General features: G+C 58.4%; 3 protein-coding genes across 3 annotated transcripts; all 3 read left to right on the top strand.

Moving 5' to 3' along the window:
• Nucleotides 1–1,294: 1,294 nt before the first annotated feature.
• CcaverHIS019_0107760 (uncharacterized protein) lies at nucleotides 1,295–3,095 on the top strand (the record flags this gene model as incomplete). Its single annotated transcript, XM_060604071.1, has 5 exons — nucleotides 1,295–1,298; nucleotides 1,782–2,169; nucleotides 2,214–2,290; nucleotides 2,348–2,469; nucleotides 2,517–3,095. 5 exons carry the CDS (start codon nucleotides 1,295–1,297, stop codon nucleotides 3,093–3,095), a joined length of 1,170 nt encoding a protein of 389 aa, XP_060453324.1.
• Nucleotides 3,096–8,637: 5,542 nt separating this feature from the next.
• On the top strand, nucleotides 8,638–12,141 carry CcaverHIS019_0107770 (uncharacterized protein; the record flags this gene model as incomplete). The annotated part of the gene is made up of 4 exons (XM_060604072.1): nucleotides 8,638–9,145; nucleotides 9,196–9,402; nucleotides 9,576–11,824; nucleotides 11,860–12,141. The coding sequence occupies 4 exons, from the start codon at nucleotides 8,638–8,640 to the stop codon at nucleotides 12,139–12,141; spliced, it is 3,246 nt and encodes a 1,081-aa protein (XP_060453325.1).
• Nucleotides 12,142–12,829: 688 nt separating this feature from the next.
• Nucleotides 12,830–17,161, top strand: CcaverHIS019_0107780 (uncharacterized protein; the record flags this gene model as incomplete). Its single annotated transcript, XM_060604073.1, has 2 exons — nucleotides 12,830–15,490; nucleotides 15,536–17,161. 2 exons carry the CDS (start codon nucleotides 12,830–12,832, stop codon nucleotides 17,159–17,161), a joined length of 4,287 nt encoding a protein of 1,428 aa, XP_060453326.1.
• Between the last annotated feature and the right edge of the window lie 1,971 nt (nucleotides 17,162–19,132).

Genomic DNA, 19,132 nt, shown 5'->3' on the forward strand with positions numbered 1-19,132 from the left:
GTCGGTACAAGTCGCTCACGTCACAATTTAGCGTTGCCAGAGATGACGCTCACGTCATCATCTCGTCACCCTGGAGATGTCGGGTTACCTGTCTTGAGCATGTCGATATCGTGACACTTTTTGCACCCAACCGCTTGCCGATACCAACATTCCAACTCGTGGATTTTGCCTTGCGCTGGAAACGGGTGGAATAACAACGGCCCCAAGTTAGTGGGGCTTAAGAGCGGAGGATGAGAGCAGAGAGCGCGACATAGGCACCAATAAACAAGCTCAGCCCGTAGTTTGCTAACCCAAGCAAAGCACATGGCCCAACACTTTTGATATCCTCGGTCAAGAATATCTGAGGATCCATAGCTGTAGGATCTACCGGTAGATGCTAGGCCATGCTGTAAGAATGAGCGAGTTCCGTTCCATGGCTTTGTGTTGTGTAGAAATGGGGCCCGGCGCTTGGGGGGGGGTTCATTGCAAGTATGATAACAACAAAGCTTCAGGGAGAGAACTAAACTTGAGGTCGAATGGGCCCAGATGAGCGAGATCAGAGATCAGGGGACCCATCATTCAAGGATTGAGGGTTGTGAGAAGAAAAGAGTTTGCTTCATAATGGGCATAGTGGGGCTGTGCAAGCCATTCCAGGGATGGAGTTACAGGGGCTAAGAGGGTTATGCCACTCAGGCACGAAAACAGAGGCCAGAGGGTGACTTTGAATTCAGGGCCCTTGTCAATTATCATGTTGTCATTTGTCTCAATAGCTATCAATAGGATATTTTATTATGACTTTCATTTACTTTACTTGAATGACCCTCGGGTCATTGTAACCCCAACTCCGCAGCACCTGTTCCTACCTTGCTTCCCGAGACTTGCGAGTCTGGAATAAGACAATTTGGCGCCACCCATCTATATCATCCATGGCATCTTTTCTTGATCATCTCATCACATTACACACTCTTGTTTGATCTTTAAACACATCACACTCTCTAACGTTTCATCGGTTTACAATTCATCTTCAACTTGCCACGAGTGATTTACGAGAACAACCGATCCTCAAGTTGTGTCAACCTCGTCTCCCCTTGGCCCTTGGACCCTCAACCTCAATCTCAATCTCTCGCACCCAAACGAGTGCCGGCCCATAGCGTCACTACCACCACTACCCATTCCAATCACTCTCCACGCACGCTCTCTTGCACTCTCTCTCAAACACACACACACACCTTGAACTTGATTCTTCTCATCTCGCCCGTCTCTCGCACCTCTGCTCGGATTAGTCTCTCGCAATACACCGCAGCAACCCTCAAATATGTGTGAGTCCCTTGCCTTCTACCCATTGTATGACACACTTTACCCAAATCAACATTCACAGACAACGCATCCCCTCCTCCTCCTCCTCCTCCTCCTCCTCCTCCTCCTCCTCCTCCTCCTCCTCCTCCTCCTCCTCCTCCTCCTCCTCCTCCTCCTCCTCCTCCTCCTCCTCCTCTATTCTTCTCTCCCATCTCTCCCCTCTCTCCACACACACACACACACACACATCTCCGCTTTGGCCACTGGGCCCAAGTTTCACACTTGAACGCGCTCGACGAGGATCGTCCTCACATTTGCCTGGCCTCGCTTCCTCGAGCTGCGAAACGCACGGGTCATCCAAGTTTCGTTACCACTGGCACTTGTCTTGTGTCATAGTTCAGATCCCACCTTCCCCCCACACCTGCATCTGTCGAGACCCATCACAATGTCGTCCCCAGGCGGTGCTAACATCCCTCCGTCGCGTTCCGCGCCTCCCTCGTCTTCAGCCGCTGTCATCGAACCCACCCTTGCCCCCACCACTCCCCCGGAAACCACCCCGTCCGCCGCGCCCTCGACGCCTGCCGAACCGAGCTCATCCGAACCTGCCCCGCCCAGCAGCAGCGAACCCGCCCCGCCCAACTCTAGCTCTTCCAGCGCCAACCCAGCACCGAGCAGTGAACCCGGCACCAACCCGTCCGCTGTCGAGCCAGGCCAATCGTCGCAGCCTCCGGCCGCATCGTCGCAGCCTGTCAACCCGGGCGCAAGTGACACTGGCGGCGGCGTTCAAACCACCGCGCCGCCCGGCGCGTCGCAGCCTGCCCTTCCTTCTGGCAGCGGTGTCCAGTCGGGTTCCCCCACCATGACCAACGGCCAATCTGCTGTTATTGTCACAGTGTACGTGTTGCTGTCTCCCGTTGTCGGATCACACTAACGCTCAGCACCAAGACCGACGCCAACGGCAACATTCAGACGGCCATTGAGACCCGGCCCATTAGCAGCGGCTCCAAGTCGAATGGTGAGTTGCACTGGCTTCTGGCTTCTTTCGACCATTTCACCGATGCTGACTCATCAGTTGGTCCAATTGTGGGTGGTGTTGTCGGCGGCGTCGGTGGTGCGATCGTCATCGCCGTTCTCGTCTGGCTTCTCTTCCGCCGCCGCAAGAGGAACTACCGCGACGACTTTGACGACATGATGGTGAGTCCTGAATTCTGACAGTTGTGGGCGGCCAAACTGACGAACAGTTTGACCCTGCTCGTGCGCAGAACCATGCTCCCATTGACCTTGCGGACACGGCCGATACGCCGCACGTCGACCCATACAAGTACACCCCCGTCGAGGGAGTCGCGGCTACTTCCACGGGCCATCACAACCAGGCACAGTACGGCAACTACAATGCGTACGACAACTATGGCAACCAGCCCCAGATGGCGCAGGCCAGCTACGGCCACACGACTGTGTCTGGCACCTCGGAGCCTGGCTACGCCAACGCTGCAGGTGTCGGTGCAGGTGTCGCATCGGGTCTGTCGGGCGCCACTTCTTCGTCTGGGACGTCGGCCGGCTACGCTGGTATGGGGTCTGGCTACCCTGCTGGCAATGCCCCGTCTGGCTACCCGATGGCAGTCCCCACCGGCAGCGGCCCCTCGGACATGTCGCACATGTCTCCCAAGCAGCGCGAGGCGTACGAGGACAGCCAGCGTCTCGCAGTCCAGAACCAGGGCGTACCGGAAGCTGTCACTGTCCACCAAGACGGTGGCGCCTTCACCGAGGTGCAGACGTCGGGCGCCGAGATTCCACCGACCTACGACTCCATCCGCCGGTGATGAGCGAAAACTTGTCCCCTCGCCGATCCTACTATTCCCTCCCCAAGCGCAGCACCCTGGGTCTTGCCACCGCATCTTCTCTACACCTTCCAAAACGTATTGCCTATAATGGACCGTTGTTTACTGCGCCTTCTGTGATTTTGTATGCCCACCCATGTCATTCTTTTAGATTTGTTCTAACCATGGTAGCCAGCGATTTCTGAGATGTGTAGTTACGTCTTGGCAGGAGATTGAGGAATGGTGGCGTTGACAGATATCAGGCACAAATCTCCACAGGGGGTGAATGTCGAGGATTTGGAACCCTGAGTAGTAAACCCCCGCGACGCGCGCGCGTTTTATCACCGCCAGCCGCAATAGCCGCACTTTACCGATCTTCTGAACTGGTTGGACGAGGCAGTCAACTCGACCAGCCCGACAGTCCAAACGTCGTTTGCCCATGCGCTCATCGGTTGGTTATGGAGAGTTCTGCAATTCTAGAGGTGACGGTCGGCCCCACTTCCACTTTCATGTCGAGTTATAACGTGTCTTTATCTTTGTTCTACTACAACCTACAAACCAGCAAAGACAGGCAAAACTCTCACCCCGCATCCATCTCTTCGTCCATTAAAGAGAGATCGGGACCATGAGCCGGACTGACAAACCATATGATAAGGATGTACAATGGCGGCAATGGATATGAGTCGAAACTCTGAACCGGTCGCGGTCGGATGCTGTTTAGCTGCATCGACGTTCATCCCGCGGCACCTATGGGGCATCTGTGGTCGCTTCATCGCGCGATTTCCGCGGATCGGGTAGGTTGCGCAACAGTCGAGAGTTGCCTAGGTTCGGCCAACGGAACGTGGATGAACACATGTTAAGCTGCACTCGCGACTACAGACCGGCTTCATTTCTCAGACCTTCCCAATGCCGCTAAGGGCCCACCCACATCCGGAGGAGTGCGAGGCAGGAGAATGAGACTATATCCTTGTTACACAGAGGACACACATGCCTGGTTCGAAGGGGCGCTCATGATATGACATGGGTTCCACATTGGCCATTTACAATGCCACAATGTACAATGTGCTGACTCTGTACCCTTGGAGGGTAAACCGTTTCTCTGTATTCTCTGGCTTCTCTGAAACGTATGGCTCGGCGCACTCACAAGAACGTCGAAATATCTGCAACGGTGGGCACGGAGTAGATGAGCATTGACAGGTCAATTCCACATGGGAGCCAAGAGAGCTGGGCCCGGCTGGAGATGTACAATGTACTTACAATACCATGGCTCTGAGGGTGACTATGGCGCCCCCAGAACAAGCAGAGGGTGCAGGGTGGGCAGATTCACAATTCCAAGCACTGGTGCAAGTTGCAAGGTAAGCTGTTCGTCCGTTATATCTACTCCACGTCGACTCCATCGGAACTGAGGATTCGAGGAGTTGTTTCCGGAGGCTACGCTTCCAAACGGCGTGGTCCGCATTTAGGTGACTGCAGCCGTAGAGATTAGAATCATTGATCCCATCGATAGCAGACAGTAGAAGGACTTGGACTAGATGCGTGACTTTCCATATAGGGGCGCCATGCGGCGCGTATGGCGATAGGGGCGCATGAATATCAGTTTCAGACCATTATGGCATTGCGTAGTCCGAATCAGCACAACGTGATTCCTTTCGTCAGATCAGAATAAGAGGCAGCACAGTGCCGTGTCTGCCCGAGGATGATGGATATGAGTTGTGAACCCACAGGCTCTCCCAAGGAATATGAGGTGTGTCAGGCGAATGCCATGCCTGGTGTATCCCCAGCCAGCGTGACCAACTTGGAGAGAATATGGGCTGGATGAACTCGTTGGGCCCCCAACACAATGGATCGCAATCGAGCCCTCGTTTGGGGCACGCAGGGTTGATCATAAAGACCCCCAACCATGACGTAACGTTTTTGGTGGGCAATCACCATATCTATTTACAGTAGCCACATACAGCTCCGAGTTTCCAATGCATGCTGCAGCACCACACGGGGATTACGCCCATCTTTGCATCATTGCAGTCTCTGACAGAGCAGAGTTCCGGCGACCGGTTAGGGCCAGATTCTGAGATCGAGCGAAGCTTCTAGCCCTCCACGATCCACGAAGCCGCTCTTGTCCAAAGTGAATCAATCCGAACAAGTCGCTTCAGCAATACCTCGGTGAACGCCAGGGAAGAGAGCACTGGATGAGCGCGCCAGCTTCATGAGACGTGTGGGTGGTAATTTTTGTTACCTATTCATCTACTTTATCGAAACAATGAGAGATAACGTATGACACTTACCACCAGCAGTTGGTGACCTCGTTCGGAGTCAGAAGGAAAAGGAAGAGGCTCTTGCGTTCAAGGTGTTGGGAGGATGACTACGTCAAACACTATGTGGTGGCGCCACACCACGTACATCCGCGCGACGTGTATATTCGGAAAGTCGTCTGAACGTGATCCATTTGAGCTCAGTACGTACTATATAATCTAGCCCACGAGCCTCCTGCCAGTCAATGTGTGTTTTGCTCCTTCTCTTAGTTACTTGGAGGCAGTCAGCCTACTTGCCCGTCTCCAGCACTGCCGACCCACAGGTGTATTCCAGTTAAAACACGTTGCCCCTCCGGCAGCCATCGAGTCCAACTGTTCCTTAATAAAAAGAGAGACAACAGTGAGATGGTAGAATAGAACCCCTCTCATGAAGTAAGCCGCGGGCGACGACTTACACGCTTGTAGAGGCTTCAATTGGCGGGAGGTGACCTTGGTCCGGCGTCTGTCCTCACTTGTGGCCTACATTTCCTCACATCACATGCACGCAAACAGCTACATGGAGGACAACCTACAAGAGCTTGTTAGTCGGGGAGAGTGGTCGAACCGACTTCTGAAATGTCCACTAAAACTGTCGACCTTCAGCAGCCGACTTCCTCCCATCATGCACCACCTACTTTATTCCACTTCCTCGATTATCTCTACCGCCGCTTCCGGCCGCTGATAGGAGATAAAATGGATGGATTGAAAAAAAGAGGACTCCGAGGGGCGGAAAGAGGATAATGGGTAGACGCCGTATCGTGGTGCCACTCCCGTTCATCCGCACACTTTGTATATCCGGGCTCCCTGGATTCACAACAGCCCGTTATATATGACGCTGACGGACCTCCTTGTCGTCGACGTATGTATGACTCATCCTCGTTACTTGGTTTGGACACAGCCCATCCACTTGCCCGTCTTGAGCCTCACTGACTCACGAGTGTCTTACTAATCCCCGGCATAGCTCTGGTAAGCCTGGTTTGATCCTCAACCACCCTTCCCTACAGATTAACAAATGCCTAGAGAAACCCTATAAAGGAAGGGGATGGCAAGAAAGGGACCAGGACTGTATGATGTAACCCGCTCGTCAACCTGGAAGGCCATGAAGAGTAGAAACGGTTTGGAGCCTCAAAAGGAAACTCTCATCTGCGTGCTGGTCCCTCGTCCCAACCTGACTTGGTATATCACTCTTATCTATACTGGTAATCGACATTCAGCTTTGATCTAAACCAACAAGGAACAGAGGATGCTTGGGACACACAGTAAGTTGGGGAGGCACGGCCTGCGGCGGCCGCACACCGGAACCGCATTCCCGCCTCACACAGTCCATCAACTCCCACACTCCCTTGGCTCTTTTTTGCCTACCTACCACGGTCCTCAACCTAGCTGGATTCAACAGACGAGACAGAGGAATATGCCATTGCCCTCTATACGCAGCGGAGGGTGCCACACCAGGCGGCACATGAATAGTCCCGTCGGAGGCCCGGATCCGTAGCGGTCGGAATTGATGGGGATTGGCGCGCCACGCCCGGACCTTGTCTGGAGGTTCTCTCTAAAGCCTTCATCCCCACCAAGGCTACCACCGGGATTCATGTATTGGCTTCCATTTCACAAGCTCTGATGTACATGCATAACGAGACGTTCACTTCATAAGCTCGAGCTTTGGGTGGAGAATATTGGTTGTGACTTTGGAACTGATGGTGCCACTTTGAGAGTGATTTTAGGTTAAGGGATTCAGGGTGTAGATCGCATCCCACGTCGGAGATGAGACCGTTTAGCCTTTGCTTTGTTACCCTGTCAAAGCCTTACGCAATATAATCCTCCTCAGGGCGGAATACTTTACAACCCGCAACTGTATATTCAACTTGCTTGCTAAGACTTACCTAACACTAGGTTGATTGAGCATACGTGTTTCGCCACCAACTCGCTTCCAAACCATCAGTCCAATGCGGTTGACAGCAGAGCGTGCCTGGGGAGGGGGAGGGGGTGTCACGTTACGCCCAGGCAGCCCATCAGGTCGTTTCCAGTAGTTTCAAGGAGGATGCATGTACTGCGTTGTGGTGGTTGCGTATGAGTGGGAGAGTGAGAGAGTGAGAGAGAGGCTGGGGGAATGCTGTCGTGACGTGTGGTTTGAATTGAGTTGAGGTATGGGCTATGGGCTAAAAGGAGTTGCTGTTAACTCGTTCCCTGAGTGTGGTCTGTATTCAAAATGGTCCTAGTCCAGTCAAATATCAGGTGCCACTACAGGACTGACTAAGAGCTGTGTTAAACTAGTAACCTTTAATGACCTCTTATGACCTCGTAGAGACCTACAGACGCGCTCAAAATCCAAAACAGCCACACTACTCTCCTCCCTCCACCTTGCCTCTCCCCCTCTCCTCCCAGCCCTCCGCCCCACATCCATCCACCTGTAACCAGTCACCGCGACTCGAGTGACGAGTAGCCTAGTTTCCCATTCTCTCTTCTTTACTCTTCCTCATCCACATCCACATCCCCATCCCTTTAGTCTCTTGTTTTCTCTCTTTCTTTCATTTTCCCTCACTACCACTGTCATGAGCAGCCAACCACGCTCGGCTCCAAGATGGGCAACTGCCCCTGCAGTCTCACCTCGCAAATCCACATCGGTATCCACTTCATCATCCAACACTCGCACCACTACTACCACCTCGACCGCTCCAAAGCCAAAGTCGACCACCAAGACATCCCACCATCAATTGCATCAACAACATGCATCACCTTCCTCATCAACAACCCCTTCCGCATCCCACATTGCTTCTCACACACAATCGCACTTCTCGCAGCATCCTTCCGTGTTCAAGCTAAACACAACAAAGACTAGTTCGCTTGCATCCTCGCCATCGCCAGGAGCAGTTAATAACAATACCCAACAACCTTCCAATTCCACTTCATCCACTCCTCCACAATCCGCCACCCAACACACTTCCAACAACCCATCCACACTGTTCCCAAATGGCCTCTCCGCCCAAATCAATGCTTTGACAGCTGACACTGTGCATGTACAAGACACTGTCCCACGCACAGTTCCAATCGCTTCAACTCTAGGTGCGCACGTCCCCCCTGACGCACACGCCGCCGCGCCATCAAAGGCGACCACGCCTTCCGCGATTGCTGTCCAAAGCGCCACTGCCGCTTCCCCTCCCATTCCCTCTCACCAACAGCCCCCAACTCCTCCTTCCTCCTTGGCTCCCACCTCCACTCCCGCCACCCAGCTCCGCATCGACACGACGACTCCAGCTCCGATGCCGCGCGCGCGCGTAGACTCTCCAGCTTCGGCCGCGTCGTCGAGGGCGCGCGCATCTCCCGTACCCTCGTCCAGCATGAGGCCCATACGCCGACGCATCGCCGAGACCGAGACACCGCCGCCAGGTCGCAGTAGCACGCCGTTTACGCGTGACCGCGCGTCGTCCGAAGTCAAGCCGATGCTCTGGTCTGATGCACCCGAACATGCGTTTGAGGGCGCGCGCTCTGGCTCCGTGACGGGCATTGCGGAGACGTCCGCCAGCACGTCGGCGAATGCGGCGCGCACGACACCTTTAGAGAGTGCGCCGTCGACACCTGCGGGCTCTACAGGCGCCGCAGCCGCCAAAAAGAAGACGCGGCGCGGATGGAAGGGGTGGGCGATAGAGATTGTTGACGAGGAGGGCAACAAGTTCATCCGCTCGCCTAGCCCCGAGCCCGAACCAGACCCGACCCAGCCACGGCGCAGGCGTGGGCGACCACGAAAGAACCCATTCCCCGAGGACCAAGGTGAGTCCAACCCGAACGCGACGCGTGGTGGTTCGCTGTACTGACTCCAGCCTCTCCTGCCATTACCGCTGCGGCCCCTGCCATTAAAGCTGAGCCCGAAGCTGCTGAAAACGGAATTGCACCTGTTGCAGCTTTGGCAGAAGTGGCTAATCCCCTGCCTGCGATTGGAACAGACGAAGGCGACGTTGTGGGAGAAGGATCTGGGATCGACGCCAACGTGGCGGACAACGACGGACGCGCTGACGACGGGAACATTGGTGAGTACAGGCGAAGCACCTCCCACATTTTACTTGATGCTGACACACACACACCCTTCACACATCACACACACTGGCCATTTCACGCACACGACTTCACTCTGTCATCTAACCACTTCCTCACTCGCTATTCTGCGCGGAACCCGCGTTCTCACCCTTTCATTCCTATCAAGCAGCCGACGATCCAGGCTCGGACTTGACTCCACCTCCTGAGGAGGATCCCCCTCCGCCACCTAAACTTAAGCTGCAAATGGGGCGCCTGGCAACTGGGACCAAGCGTCAACGTGAAGTTGTCGCAACCGCTTCCGCCCCGAACAAGCGTTCACGCCTGTCGCGAGGTACGACTCCGCCCAGCTACGCGGAGCCGAACGAGAATGTCGACGAACTGTCTCGCCCGGAGGCAGGTCCCTCATCGTCGCGCCATGTGCAGCAACCTCCAAAGCCGGACGCGCCTCGCCGTCGTCCTGGCCGTCCACGCAAGTCAGAGCCATCGAAACTGCTTATCGTCGACTCAAGCGATGATGAGGACGAGAAGCCGGCAGATCTGCCAGACGATCCCATGGACGTGAACGAGGACAGTGGCGCCGACAACGCACGTCCCATGTCTGCTACCAAGCAGGGTGCCACACCAGGCTCGGCAAGCGGCTCGCACGCGCGGGAAACTAGCACTGCTCGCACCGGCCGCATGTCTGTACTTGCACAGCCTTCCAAGTCTCAGCAGAGAACCTTGCACGACTTTGTGGGACACAGAGAAGCTCCAACACCTGCCTCCAAGGGCCGACCCGCGGACCTGAACTCCACTGAAGGTGCCTCCCTTCTTCCAGAAGAGACAGACGAGCACCAGATGCGGCGGATGCGCAAGGGCGAAGCTTCAAGGCTCGCGCCTCATCGCGAGCCATCACCAACCGTCCCGCCCAAGCTGACCAGCGTAGCGGATGAGGCCAGGGCCATCATCGCTGCGTCTAAGGCCAAGGCGGAGAGCGAAGCGAGAGAACAGCGTCATCGCGGGGAGCGCAGCGCCGAGAGTTCGCGCGAGCCGGAGCGTGCGATGCCGGAACCCGTCATGCGTCACAACCGGGAATCACCGACGCCAGATGGGCAGGGAAAGCAGGAGGAGTCCGAGCGCCACGATGGTCAAGAATCCATCAGCCTTCGCCATCAGGAACGTGAACGCGAGCTACCACCCGGACACGGACAGCTTCGTTCACGTGAGATCCAGAGCCATGAGCTGCGCGGCTCACTCGGGCCTGACAAGCGCGACTTGAACGGCCGCGACCGCGACCGTGAACGAGATCGCGACCGTGAACGGGACCGTGACCGTGAACGCGACCGTGAACGCGACCGCGACCGTGAACGCGACCGTGAACGCGACCCCGACCACGACCGGCAACGTCAATATGGTAACGATGGGGATCGACGCAGCTCTATGTCCCGGTACGACGACAGCCCTCGGTTTGATCCTCGCATGGACCGCGACGCCCGTGACCGTCACGTCCCAGACCCTCGATCCAACGGTCACTACATGAATGCACCGCCCCAGGCTGGGCCGTCGGTTTATCCCCCAGGGCCCCAGTTCTATGGGCATCGGCAGCAGCATGGTCCCCCCCCTGGGCAGTACGGCTACCAGCCAGGCTTCTACCCTGCTCCGCCGCTGCCTCCAGCGCCACCACACCACCTTCCCCCTCGGCATTCTGGCTATCCGTACGGGTCTTCAATGACCTCTCCCCGCGAACACCCTCGGCCTCTGTACGACGGCTTTTCGGCCCGCGGTCCGCAGGAGGAGTGGTATGGCCACAACGGTCATCCGCCTGGCTACCCTGCGCTTATGCGGGGACCGACAGCGCCTGCTGCCCCGCCGCCTTCCGCTCGTCGTCCCCCTACCCAGACGGCTACGCCTCGTTCTCCCGGTACCCAGTCTCCTCGTCTGCACTTGCCGCCGGTGCGCACATCGCCCTCTGACCATCCTGTTCCACTCCAACGCGAGCTGGGGCCCGACGCACGTATGGACGGCCCTGTCGACAGGCGTGAACCTCGCGTCGCAGGCTCCGAATATACAGAGCGTGATTTCCATGAGCGCCACGAGATGATGCTGCGCGAGCGCGACAGGCAGCGAGACCATAGCCTAGTCGAACGTCGGCTGGAGCGCCAGTACCCAGACAGGCAGCGTGAAGGTGAGCAGCTGTCGTACACGAACGTTGTGCCGGCACCCTTTCCCACCGGCCCGCCCTACCATGCTCCCGAGCCGCGCCCGCCTCGGATGAGCGCACAGTACCCTACACTCATCCTCGCACCCCCTGGCACTGCGGTGCCGCTTCCGACTAACAAGGCCGAGATCCCCTATGCCAAGGAGCATGCGCGGGGATTGGAAGGGCTGGACCCCAGTCTAGAAGACAATGCTCGTGGCTTTGTTGAGAACGTCAAGGTAAGAACGAGTTGTGTATCTCGTACTGACTCTAGAACAACCTGCGCACGATGGTGGCAACGTACTTCCTGGAGCCGTCTGCTTCCCGCGACGCCTTCCTGGAGCGGATTGGGCGTGACTTGGCCGAGTTTGGGTGGACCTTGACGGACGCGTCAGACGGCGCGCTGTACTCTCGCAGAGCCGACGCCAGACCCATCGAGAATGGTGGGAGGGGAGGAATGAATGATCAGCGCGAGTGGCGGCCACCGGTTGGTGTCAGACAGGAGCAGGACCGCCCGCAGTCCACCGACGGGCGGCCGCGCCGTGGTGGCAAGTAGAAGGGAGTAGAAAAGTGTGGATTGTCCGATTAGTAGGCTGCAGATTGCTCGGATTAGATAGCCTTATAGCTTGTTTGCAGCCCTGCGCACCAGTACACCAGTACACCAGTACGCCATGTCAAGTATTCTATTGCAAAAGTAACGAGGTAACAAAGTAGGATGGTTTGTTTGGTTCCGACACAGTCCCCGGTGTCCGTCCACGTGGATTTGAGATGAACGGGATCAAATATGATGTGCAATTTGAATTTTGTCTGGCGGGGAAGCTCGTGCGTCACCCCAACCCCTTCACCACCCCCCACCTTGCCTGCTCCGAGCTCACGACCACTATTCTCTCCATCGCCGTCTCTCTCCTTCCTCCCTTCTCCCTTCTCCTCGCCACCATCCTCCAACAACCTCTTTGCATCAAAAGTCCTTGTCGACCTCGTCATCTCCCCGTCTCACCACCCGCTCCACGCTTGCCGACTCGACAAACATACCCCTGCATGCGATGGTAAACACCGCGCGCGGCACCTAATACTTCCAACCGCTCCACCGACATTCTCGCCGCCGCTTCAAGATCAACAAGGCCTGCTCGCATCACCCCCGCATAACTTCCGCCACCCGAGCCACCACAGCAATATTTAACCTCCTCGAGGCATCTTCACCCTCTTTCCCACACGTCCTGCCGTCCTCGTCCCGAAGATCCACGATGGCCCGTAACGACTCCAGCACTCTCTCGGGGGCTGTACGCTCACCGCGCCGCTCTCGTGGCCTCGGATTACCCTATACCCGTGAGGGCAACGGGAACGGCGCCCTTCCCTCGGCGTACCCTCAGCACGGGCTGCGCACGTCGCAGTCCATGTCGAGCCTGCGTCGCTCAGGCTCGAACTCTGAAGGCTTACTTTCGGGCATCAAGAGCATGTTCTCCCGTCCACTTGCTTGGCTCGCGACGCCGACTAGGCCGCAGCCTCGGCAGGGCCCGCAGGGTACCAAGCGCGACCACCTCTCGCCCGACCCCGAGGACCCGCCAAGCCCGTCTACGCGCCGCGCGACCAAGCGCGCTCGACGCGGCTCGGATGACAAGCGCAAATCGCCGAAGCATATCGGGCCGTATGAGCCCACTACGTCCACCCTTCCCCCGCTCCCCGCGACCATCTCGCTGTCGCGCCCACGCTCCTCGCTCGCCTCTTCCGCAAGCATGCCCTACCTCGACCCGCCCAAGTCGCTGCTCGGTCCATCGTCGCCGCGCGCGAGTCTGCGTCCGCGTGGCTCGCTCTCGCGTTCCTCGAGAATGGAATTGAGCGCGGACGAGTTTGGGTTGTCGGCTGGCACCAGTGCGACACCCGACCGTCGTCGCACGCTCAGCGGAGCCCCCGAGGGCTGGAGCCCTATGCGGGATAAGACCCCGCGCGCGTCGCTGGCTGCACCCCCGTTCGCGCCGGCCTCTGGCTCGCGTGGCATCGCGCGTAGCCAGACTCTCACCAACGTCCGTGCGGACGCGTCGGACGTTAGCATGTCCAGTATGCGTGTGGGCAGTGGGTTCGGGACGTTTAGCGGGCGGTCGCGCCTCTTACCCAAGAGCTCGACTATGCGGTTCGACTCCGTGGCCGAGGATGACGACGCCATGAGCACTGTATCGGACCGGAACGACGTGTTTGCTGAGCGTGCGGCGCGCCGCGCCGCCCTCACGCCCGTCTCGTCCCGCCTCTCCGTGCTCCCTGCGCATTCGAAGCCTGCGGCGGAGCCCAAGATGATCTACGTTCCCGGTCGCGGGTTTGTCAAGGCCGCCGAGGCGTCGGTGCCCAAGCCCGCTCCGAAGAACGACGCTGATCGCATCCTCGAGGCCCTCGAGGCGTCCCGCCACGCGACCTCTTCTCTTCTTCCGCCCCAGTTGGTCGGCGCGTCTACCCGCCAGCTGCGCAAGGCTATAGCCGTACCGCTCGCGACGTCAGCATCGACGTCCGAGCGTAAGGGCCACAAGGCCGAGTGGCTCAGCCACGGTGGCGGCATCTCGTCGGCTATCTCGCCATACGGCCGCCGCCGCGCGATAGACATGCAGGCACGCGAGCAGCGCCGCGAGCTCCGCGCCGCCGAATCGGATACGGACGTGTCGGACATGGAGGTCGATGGGTCTGCGCTCTCTGTGCGTTCGACGGGAAGCTTGCGCCGACGCAGCACGCGCTCGCGCTCCATGATGAGCATCTCGGAGAGCGAGGGAGGCGGCTCGGACATGAGCGTGTCGGACGCGCGCTCACCTTCTCCCCGCAGGAGCGGGCGCCGCTCGACGCGAAACGGCAAGAGCCCGGCAGCCGAGGAGGAGACACCCAAGCTGCGCAGGAGTACCCGCCTCCGTACAATTGAGGAGACCGCGTCGCCGTCGAAGTCCGCGCCACTGCCTCGGAGTAAGCGTGCCAAGAGCCCCGTGGCGGACGCCACGCCTCGCGCAAGCCGCCGGAGGAAGGCAACCACTCCTCTTTCCGAGATCTCGCCCGAGCCGGCCGTCGCGGCTGCTGTCCCAATCATCAAGGAGACTGCCCCTTCGCCTATTGCTTCCTCGAGCTACCATGTCCGCGACGACTCTGTGCCGCGCGAGCGCTCCAGCCTCCGTGCTGGGCCCACGCGCAATCGGCAGCACCAGGGGGCGGCAAGCTACACCTCGTCGCGTGCGACCAGCCCTGGCGCAGGCGGCGGTGGGCGCTTCTCCGCGCGCGAGGAGGACCTGCCTGACATGGATGAGCTGGAGAAGTTGTCAAAGCAATCGACGGCCAATTTCTCGGGCTTCTCGATGCCGAGCTTCCCGACGTTTGAGAAGAAGGCCGAGGCACCCAAGGAGCCGAAAGAGAACGGGCAGTTGTCCAGCCGCATCGCCGTCGCACCACAGCAGCCGGCGACTGCCCTAAGCCTTCCTAGCTCGGGTCTCAAGCCTCTGGGTAACCGGATCGGCTCGACTCGGCCGAGGGCGAGCTCTCCTCTCGCCTCCAGCTCGTTCATTGCTGAGCCCGACTCGCCGCAGACCAAGGAGCATGTGAAAGAGGCGTCAAAGGAGCCTCAGGCTCCGCCTGCCGGCGGCTTCTTCTCGTTCTCGGGCTCTGCTGCGTCCACGCCTGGCCTCACGCCACCCATTGCCGCCGGTTCTACCTCTGACTTCTTCGCGCCACCTAAGAGCCCCATTAAGTCTTCCAGCCTCGGCCTCGGCAAGCCGTCAACCCCTCCCTCTGGTGGTATCCCTAACTTTTTCGGCGGTACGACCACGCCCACCGCGCCTCCGCCCAAGGCGCCTTTGTTCGACTTTGGCAACATCAAGCCTGCAGAGACTATCAAGGCCCCGGAAAAGCCAGTCGAGAAGCATTCCAGCACTGCGCCCTTCTCGGTAAGAGATTCACTGGAAACCATTCAAGGTGAGCTGACAGTACAGTTTGGTAAGCCTAGGACTCCTGTGACTGGCACGGAGACACCCCAGGGGCCGTTGTCCTTGGCAGCCCCGTCCGCTCCCTCGGACAAACCCGATACCACGCCCAACGCGTTCGTCTTTGACGTTAACAAGCCTGCCGACAAGCCCGCGGACGCCCCCAAGGCTACATTTAGCTTTGGTGCGCCGCCTGCTCCGCCTGCGGACAAGCCAGCTGAACCCGCTAAGGCTCCCTTCTCGTTTGGTGCACCTCCTGCTCCTGCTGTGGACAAGCCGGTTGAGGCTCCCAAGCCATTTAGTTTCGGCGCCCCGTCCGCTGCTCCTTCTGACAAGCCGGCTGAGCCTACCAAGGCTGCCTTCAGCTTCGGCACACCTTCTGCTGCTTCTGCGGACAAGCCTGTCGAGCATGCTAAAGCTCCGTTCTCGTTCGGTGCGCCGGCGGCTCCTGCTGCGGACAAGCCTGCCGAGAGCAAGGCTCCCTTCTCCTTCGGCTCGAACAGCTCGACGCCGGCGCCCACCGACAAGGCGGCAGAGGCCCCTAAGCCGTTCTCTTTCGGCGCTCCTTCCGCACCTGCCACTGCAGCCGCAGCCAACGGCGACAAGCCGCCATTCTCCTTTGGCGCTCAGTCTTCGGCGCCTACCGCTGGCTCTGGCTTCGGCAACACCGGCACGTCTGGGAGCACCAGCTTCTCCTTCGGCGGCGAGAAGAAGGCCGACGCACCCGCCACGTCAGCCTCCACCTTCTCGTTCGGCAACAACTCCGCACCCACTCCGAGCTCCGGCTTCGGTGCCCTCAAGACGAACGGCGACGCGGCTAAGCCCTTCGGTTTCGGGAACACGACGAGCACACCAGCCCCGTCGTCTGGATTCAACTTTGGCTCCAACTCAACCGCTGCGTCTACTGGCTTCGGCTCCAACTCGAACACGTCTGCTCCTACCGGCTTTGGTGCGCCCGTGACCTCACCGACAACGACGGTGAGCAGCACTGGCTTTGGCGTGACTTCGCCCACGGCTGGCTTCGGTACCGGCTCTGGCTTCGGCTCCGCGTCGAGCTCAGCCACCAACTCGGCCAACAAGCCAAACTTCTCCTTCGGGAGCTCGTCTGCGGCGCCCGCTACGGGTGGGTTCGGCAGCACGCCAGCTGCTGGTACTGGCTTCGGCTCGACCCCAGCCCCTTCCACCGGCTTTGGCGCTCCTGCCCCTGCTTCTGGTGGCTTCAACTTTGGCTCCAACACGGCCAACGCGGCCAGCACCTCCAGACCAGGCTCCGCTTCGGCCGCGCCCTTCGGCTTCGGCACAACGTCGGGCGCATCCACGCCGACCGGCACGTCTCCAGGCTTCCAGTTCGGTGCGCCTGCGAGCGCAGCCAGCTCAGCAAGCGCACCCTTCCAGTTCGGCGCGAGCTCCACGCCAACCGCACCTGGCTTTGGCGCGTCCAACACTGCGCCTGGCTCGACGTTTGCCTTTGGAGCACCCGCGGCAGGCGGTGCCCGCTTCGGCTCACCCGCACCAGGGGGGCAAACAGGGGGAGCAACCCCAGACGGCTTCAGCATGGGCGTTGGGGCTGAGACGCCCGGCTCGCCTGGCGGCAGGAAAATCAAGCCCCTCCGCCGAGGTGCAGTGAAGCGCTAGGGACACAGACACATCAGATCGTATAGTGACATCGTACTCTGTCAATTGCATGCATCGATTTCGTTGGGTTTCTGGCAACCGTACATGCGATGGGCTCGCTGGCTAGGGATACAAGTGATATAAAGTTGGGTTCTGGGCGGTCGCTCGTCCCATGTCGATTACAGAGGTGTCGCCAATAGGGACCGATCCTGCCACTCTCCCGTAATAAGTGCGCGAGGAGAGGTTCTAAACCCAAAAATTGCTGTTGGAGTCACAAGCCCCTCGGCGGCATCTTTCCCTGTCGCGGGTCCGCCGACGAGGACTGGGAGGAGGGGGAGGACGAGAAAAGCGGAGGAGACGGAGGAGGCGGGAGCCGGGGGTCAGCGGAGGGGGAGAGCAGAGGCCGGGAGAACGGCCTACTGCCAGGCCAGGATTGCTACAGTATTGAACGGCGTTCGAGTGATGGGGTAGCGTTGGTTTGGATCTGATGAGATCAGATCAATGTCGTATTCAGCGCCATCCACTACGTGGGCCATCCGCGCACCTTGTGTCTCGGACTGGAGTTTTCAGGAGTGATCACTGAGTCTTCTGCTGGAGATTGTGCATGACCCGCCTGTCTTGGCTTTGAAGTGCATGCCGTGGCGCCGATGGAGAGTCGAGGTCCGTCGCTCAACCTCTAGTGGTTTGCGACCTTGGATGAGAACATGGCGGAAAAGGCCGATCATGAACGGGCTCCAACATACACCAAAGGGTAATTGAGAAATAAGACGGTCGCCTCGGGTTGACGGCGAGTCGTCGGCCTGGGCTGAACGTTACTACAAGGAAAGGAGGTCCGTCCTGCCAAAACGGAATGAATGGCAACAGATTTCTGGCATGGGTCAAACACATGTGCTCCACTAGCCACCAGATCTCGGTTGCGGGGAGAGATTTAAGGCAACCCATGTCTCGGCCTTGTAAATACTGCCCACTGAGTTGAACGTCCTTGAGATGACGAGAGCGTGAGCAAGGTCACCATTGCCGCGCATCAGCCGAGTCTACACCTCCCCCCCAGCGGAAGCAAGCCAGCCCCATCCATCAGCCCCTCAGAAGCTGCATGTCTACACACGGTGAAGCTGTGGATCTGCGGGTTTGGGGCGAATGAGGCATTCACCGAGTCGGGCTGGGCTCCCGGACACACGAGTGTAGATTCGAGTGGAACCACCGCATCTGGTGGGATTAGAGAGTTTCAGGAGTTTTTGAGACATGTGGCTAACTACCAGTTGAAGGTTGAAAACTGGTCCAAAGTTGTGAAAATGGGCTCGCCGTTGTCGCCACGCGTATGCTCAGAGGCCCGAAGGCTGCGACCCATTCGCTGTATATTTCCCCGATACTTTTATGTGATCCCGACTGACATTCATCACCCAGTTGAGGTCGCATCGACGCGCATGGCTTCGGTACTGGCATGTTAGATTGTCTCTGGCCGCCTGGCCGAGTGCCGGGATTGCATCCGTCCGGAATCAATCTCTCTCTCTCTCTCTCTCTCTCTCTCTCTCTCTCTATTGTATGAGTGTCAGCAGTGAACTCCTTTGAGAGAGGTCACGGAGGTCCCAGGATTTTGGAGAGAGGTGGCCACGACATGGGGTTGCAGGATTGCCGTACAGTGTCTCAACTGCGAGATCGCATTGTTCATCGGATGACATCGAGTCGCTTTGCTTCTGAAGAATATAACATAACCCCTCCATCCCTTGCGGAAGTTCAATGACTAACGGGATCCAAGGGTTGCTGGACAAGTTCTTGTGTACCGCCAAGTCGGCCTCTGCCTCTTGGTGCCCCAACCTCACGGACCTTGTCCAAGATGGTGCACGCCTGGGCGCCGCCATCCTTTCCTGCTCATCTCGACGGCCAGTTGGTGCAACTGCACAGGATAGTTGCTTCGCATCAGCACTGTTGGTGTCCACCCGTCAGCCCCATCCACACGTCGATGGTCGATTGTACTCAGGACAGCACGTGCAC

The sequence above is a fragment of the Cutaneotrichosporon cavernicola genome (genome assembly GCF_030864355.1).
Source record: "Cutaneotrichosporon cavernicola HIS019 DNA, chromosome: 1".
Taxonomy (NCBI): Eukaryota; Fungi; Basidiomycota; class Tremellomycetes; order Trichosporonales; family Trichosporonaceae; genus Cutaneotrichosporon; species Cutaneotrichosporon cavernicola.